The 6,562-nt window shown below is 34.1% G+C and overlaps 1 protein-coding gene across 1 annotated transcript; it reads left to right on the top strand.

Annotated features, from left to right (window-relative positions):
• The first annotated feature begins 447 nt into the window (after window positions 1–447).
• Window positions 448–6,037, top strand: LOC143051141 (uncharacterized). The gene is made up of 3 exons (XM_076224150.1): window positions 448–511; window positions 2,871–3,206; window positions 4,033–6,037. The coding sequence occupies exons 2-3, from the start codon at window positions 2,876–2,878 to the stop codon at window positions 6,003–6,005; spliced, it is 2,304 nt and encodes a 767-aa protein (XP_076080265.1). The 5' UTR covers window positions 448–511; window positions 2,871–2,875; the 3' UTR covers window positions 6,006–6,037.
• The last annotated feature ends 525 nt before the right edge of the window (window positions 6,038–6,562 follow it).

The raw sequence follows: 6,562 nt of genomic DNA, 5'->3' as shown, positions 1-6,562 counted from the left end.
TTGTGGATACTTTTAATTGTTGCCATTTTCTGTATGGATAGTTGGCACATTGGAAATCATACAACATATCCTCTTTTTATATATTCGGTCTTTAACGGAAACTTTTGACGCAAAAACATTTACTTCTAAATAACAAAAAACATATTTATTCGAAATTTAATTTTCCAGGTACTAAACGATAAGAAATACTAAAGTGCATTGGACATGTTAGAATATGACCATTGAGAATGTCTATTATAAAAATCAAGACAAGAGTAAGGTTTCGAACTATGATTCACTAACGTTGTGTTTCAGATCAGTTTCCTTGTATTATTGTTTATACAAGTGCTTTACACATCAGATAATTGTCAACCCATCCTAGTTTTGATCACGAATCAGATTTCTCAGTAAAAGTATTTACAATGTTTCAACCAGGAAGCTTCTCTCCCTTTTTGATACAGTTTCCCTACTGTACAATCAGTCAAGTAATATTGTGAAGCAATACGTGTATACTAGCGACCAAATTAAAAAGGTAAAATATATATATTTTTTAGAAAACATGCTAGGTTGAAAAGGCTTGTTCTGTCAACTCACTATGTGTTCCCATCTGTGGATTATCAGGCAGTTTTTACTATCTATGTTTCAGTTTCCTTTCTTTGAAGCAGTCAAGTAAAGTTGTGACGCAACAAGTGTATACCAGCGGCCAAGTGAAAAGGGTAAAATGTAAATATTTGATGGTTGAAGCACTTGTTCTGTCGACCAACCGGGCCTTGAAGTCATAAAACTTTCGAGTCAGTTTTTTGTACTCACACTCCAAAATAAACCAATCAAAATGTTGGATTTCATGTTTCGAGCATGCTTTTTGTGCTCCAAGCATTGAGCAAAGTTTTGTGACTTCAACCTCAGGTTTTCCCGTTCTGGAGTTCATCAGGCAACTTTTTTCTCTATCTTCCAGTTTTCCTTCTTTGAATCGCTCAAGTTATATTCGGAAGCAATTAGCATACAAGCGGCACAGTGAAAATAAGGTAGGTATACGTCATTGAAAAAACACGCATGACAGGAGACGTTTATCCTGTTGACTTACCCGGTGTTTTCATTCTGGATTCATAAAGAAGTTATTTTCTCTTTCTTCAGTTTCCCTTCTTTAAGTAAGTCATGTAATATTCGGATGCAACAAAAATACAAGCGGCCCAGTAAAAAAAGTATAATAAATATCTTTTACAAAGCATGCATGGCAGAAGACGCTTATCCTGTCGATTCACCCAGGTGGTCCCCTCTGTGTATGTGTGGCCAAGTGGTCTAACTAATGTATCACTAGCAAGTCCACAATAAAGTTGAAAGTTTGAATCCTACAAGGAATAAGTGCACTGCACACAAACCTTAATTGTCTAGGATTGTCAGTTTTCCTACCGAAGGTCGGTGGTCTACTCCAGGTACTCCGGCTTCCGCAACTTAAAAACTGACAGACACAAAAGTGTTGACAGTGACGTAAACATAAATCAATCAACTAATCAAATGATAACCTGTGTGTGTTGCATTGATTAGTATCTTCTTAATCGATTGATGAGACCTGAATATTTATTATTTACTGTCAGTTTAATATATCAGACAAGAAATATTCATTCTTGTTGTCATCGAATACTATTAGATCACAAAAAGTAAAATCACAAAAATACTGAACTCCGAGAAAAATTGAAAACGGTAAGTTCCTAATTCCAAAAAAGACATGTGTGTAATGAAAAATACAAGAGAGGCAACATGTGTGATTCTCTATCATAAAGTATATTCCGGGTCATTCATATTTTTAGTAGCTTTTCTGTTGCTTTTTTTTCTTTTCTAAACTTTATCAAGTTTATTGGTATGTGTCTACTTTTGCAAGTCTCTGTTATTTAGAGATTGATAAACTTATAATGCTGAACTGAGACCTTATGTAGATCCAAAAATAAATGGTTTGTTTGTCTTACTTTTTTGTGTTTAGTATATACTACTGTCTAATATTTGCGTTATGACCTGGACTATATTAGTAGTGCTACACACATAGTTTTGACATTTCACATGTCATGCTTTTCTAAGATTGTTTATGACGCATTTACATTTAATGCGTTAAATATCTACTTGTTGGTACTTCAGACTGGGATAATTTGATTTGACGATTTTGTTGATAAGTTGTTTATAGCTTCGAACAAACATACAATGACCAGGAGTAATCTAATATATCGTTCGCTTTTGCCTTTTCTTAATGTTAGTTTGTATGTCTGTCTGCTTGTTTCCTATCTGGTGAATAATTGTCCTATGCAAGCCAGCGACTGTCGTTGGTTGATGTAAGTTACATCTGGTTGAGTTATAGTTTACCATAAAAAGTCATATAATACTAATTATATCAGGCAAGTGTTTGTTAAAGTTACAGAAAATAAATAAAGCAATGCGATATGTCGACAAAAATGTTCCGACTACTAGGCTTTGTTTGCCCTCGAGGATGAAACGTTTACCGGCAGTGGAATAGACCCTGTTGTTGTAAAACTTTTTAACTATATCAAGCTGGAATTCAGATCAAACCGTTGTTTTTTTAGTCTTAGTAACATTTTATTGCATGACACAACGTTTTGTCGTAGGCAATTGTGGTCCTATTCAAACTTTTAACCCCCCCCCCCCCCCCCAAATAAAGTAACTGAAACGATGAACTTTCACGTACCTGGATGATAGTACCTTCAATTGAGAAACATGCATAGATATAGAACTTAAACTTATAAACCAAGTTTTAGACCTGAACTGATTTTAAATTTACTGATACTTAGTACATTATTTTATTCATTGACCACTAACGTACAATTTTTAATTTAATGCATAAGAAATGTGATTATTCAATGTTTGGACTCCAATCTTTTTTACAGGCATCATGAATGAAAACGCTATAAACCAAGATAATCATGAAGATGAAAGTTTATGTGCAATGAGAAAAGTCACCTACTGGGATATTTACGGTGTAAAACGTTTTCCATACCGCGATAAGCGGAAATTTACACCATTACTTTCCCCTTCTTTAGATGGAGGGATGAATTTCTCAAACGATGTTTTCGGACAAACAATCAAACAGTTTGAACGGATGCATAAAGCTTGTCTAGATCGAAGGAACACACAAGAACCGTGGATTACTAATCTTAGATATCCTGACAAATCTTCAAATGAATATCTAGAATACTTACAGAACTGTACAGACTGTAATACAGGTAATAAGCCGTTTCAAAATCTAAAGGACTATGGGAAATTAATTGCTCGTACTTCAAAATAAAAATGACGTCACTTTATTGGTTGAATTTCAATTAAGTAAGCGGTTTTAACCAATTACAACGCTTTGGTGTCTCTTTTGAAAACATTACCCATACTGCATTAGATTCCGAAATGGCGAATTGTCATGGTAATTTGTAAACATTTCGGCAATGACAGTTGTATAGTGGGTTTCGATGTATTCAAAATGTACAAACGCTCTACCAAGATTTAAATTGTAAATGTAAGCTATGCACAAATAGACAACATCATAACCAAAAAACTAAAACAACAAACAGAAAGCAGCATGACTATAAAGGACACGACAGGCGATATGAAATATTACTAAAAAAGATACTAAAAACGGACAAAAGCATGAGAACAGAGATATCAGCCACGTATATAGGGTAGTTCAAACAATATATTAGAATGAAATGACTTAGGGACAGAACCAAAAACACTATCGGTTCTAACTCAATTGTTATAAAATGTAACTATGCTTAGTTAACAAACATTTGATAAAAAGTATCATTTTCAAGGTTTCAACAGACAAAGAAATTGTTAATAAACGAATGAAATAAATTCATAAAATAGATTTAAAGCTAACAGGTTGTTATTGTTGGCATTTGTTTTTGTACAGACTAATGGAAAGTAGGTTCTTAATAGGTATTGAAGGCTTGGTCATTTTGATAAGGCACTAGTTTAAAGACCACATTTTAAGATAGTTCGTAAGATAAATTCGTTGCATAGTGTGCTAGTGAATTCTAATCCCAAGTTTTTTTTTTGTAGATCATCAGCTATGGATCGACAAAGACATCAAGGAGAAATACTTATACGAACAACTTGTGGAAACAATTGGTACTGAAATAGATATACGAACGCGACAACGACTTTTTATCATAAAAGATATGATCAGCAATACATATTCGACTAACAGAACACAAATATCAAGTGGAAGTTTGTCAGAAGGTCTCAATTTACCAGGAAGTGACATGGATATAATGTACGTTTTACATGAGTTTCAAGTAGTACAAAATGACAGGAATACAAAACACCCAATAGTACGTTCTACATATTTAATGGAGACAGATGCTGATCATCCTGGATTTACTAGACTCAGAAATTTAGTAACTATTGATGCTGAGAAATGCTCCCGACCACAATGTGACTGTTGTAGAGGTAGTGATGCCAGTTATAAATGGTATTTATCAACAAACCTTTTTCTTGATCGTATGAAGAAATCATATCGAGATAAGCAGGTAATTGTACACGGTCCATGTATTGCAAACAAAGCAAATACATTTGATTATGCATACTGCATATATAGTAGATATCTACCGAACAATGCCTTTCAATGGGCATACCGTCATCGACAGCAATGGCCGCCTAATTTTGTAATTGACCGGGTTATAAATAACGGATGTTTGATAGTACCAATAGGACCCAAGACCACATCACATGACTACAGCTTATGGAGATTGTCATTTTCGGTGCAGGAAAAAATACTTGTACACTCCTTTAATTTCACTCAACTATTGTGTTACGGTCTACTCAAATTATCCTTAAAGCGCATTGTAAACACAAACAATGATGTCAAAGAGTTATTGTGTTCATACTTTCTGAAAACGGCTTTATTCTGGGTCTCCGAAGAACAGGATATCAACACATTTCAATTACCTAATTTGTTTTATTGTTTTTCAATTTGTCTGAATAAATTAATATCATGGGTACACAATTGCTATTGTCCAAACTATTTTATACCTGAAAACAATATGTTCCTTGGAAAGATAAATAAGAGTAATAATACGATTTTACTAGGTGTACTTGAGAGTATACAGTCTGGCGGGATTGGTGGATTGATAATGAATTTATTTTCGGCTGAAAATGAAAATCACAGTTTATCAAGTACAATGATCGGATCTTCTTCAACTATGTTAGACTTCCTATTTTACGGGATTATGCACGTCGAACAGCAAGAAAACGACATTTTAGCGAATTATAAAAAGCTTGCATTTACTGAGTCTTTAGTTAGGTCCGAATCATCTGCATTTATTATTGATGTATGCAAATTTTATCATGCTCAAATCAGTCAAATTATAGCACAACTACTGCCGCCAACAAACATAAAAAGTGGCAATTATGCTATACGCACATGTTATCATAAACATTTACAATGCGGCACAAAGACAGATGCTATTTCGGGTTGGTTGTTATACGCATCGTTTTATTATGTAACAGGACAGTTCCATGTTGCACTAAGTCTAACGGATTTTGTTCTTTCAAGATGCTCACATGATATGACGTTTGAAGGCCATGAACCAAGCTGCAGACATAGAATCATGTACAGACAAAATGTGCATTCTTCAATAACATTAAATAAAAGGATGAAAATTGCTATAATAAGATGTGCCCAGTACTGCAAAAACTCATCATTAATACCAGAAGAGCTACAGCTAGAAGTTGAACAAGACCAAATAGACATACCGCCTGTTATAATGTCTCACTGCCTTAGATTTCTATGTTATCAGCATCTTGGTGATATTTTCAACAGACAAAAGTCCCTACGTGATTTATTTTTAACAGTGAAACAACAATATTTAATGGGAATATCAGAATTATCTGATTCAATAACAATACTTGGAGTATGCTATGAGGTATCAGGTGCTAAAGACAGAGCATATCAGTGCTATGAGGAAGCTTTGCAAGTTGATGATAAAATATCAAGAACCGCAAAATTAAGAAAATCAAAATTGTTATTGTAAAATGTAATCATTTGAAAGTTATACCTCAGTTCATTATATTGGGAATTTATTTTTCTTATCATTTATAACACTCGTATCGGGATGACACTGACAACAAACAGTGGGCACAAAGGCTCCGAATTATACACAAGCCACTAAAATTGAAAATCATGCAAGACTAATTATAACAAAGGCCAGATGTTGACTTTGGCCAGGCGCAAACATGCGGCGGGGTTAAACATATTTTTGAGATTTCAACCCTCCCCCTATACCTCTAGCCAATGTAGATAAAACAAATTCACAACAATACGCACAGTAATACACAGTTTAATAGAAGTCCGAGTCAGATGTCAGAATAGGTAACGAAAGACAATAATATATAAACTAACAAAAGACTACTAGCAGTAACTGACGTTCCAGCTCTAGACCTCAATTAAAATGATAGAAAGATTATGTTTCATCATATGAATATCAGCACAGTCTCTCCCGTTAGGGGTTTAGTGTTATATCCTCATATAATATATCAAAATAACATATTAACCTGAGTCATGCCAACAACTGGTTTTAAGTTAGAAGTG

Source organism: Mytilus galloprovincialis, chromosome 11 (assembly GCF_965363235.1).
Source record: "Mytilus galloprovincialis chromosome 11, xbMytGall1.hap1.1, whole genome shotgun sequence".
In the NCBI taxonomy this organism is placed as follows: Eukaryota; Metazoa; Mollusca; class Bivalvia; order Mytilida; family Mytilidae; genus Mytilus; species Mytilus galloprovincialis.
The sequence above is the reverse complement of the archived record's forward strand: the minus strand, read 5'-3'. Positions and strand labels throughout refer to the sequence as shown.

Excerpts from the sequence above, each read along its gene's own strand:
- LOC143051141 (XM_076224150.1), top strand. The coding sequence starts at position 2,876 with ATGAATGAAAACGCTATAAACCAAGATAATCATGAAGATGAAAGTTTA. Across the intron at positions 3,207-4,032 it reads CTGTACAGACTGTAATACAG|ATCATCAGCTATGGATCGAC; the intron begins GTAATAAGCCGT and ends TTTTTTTTGTAG.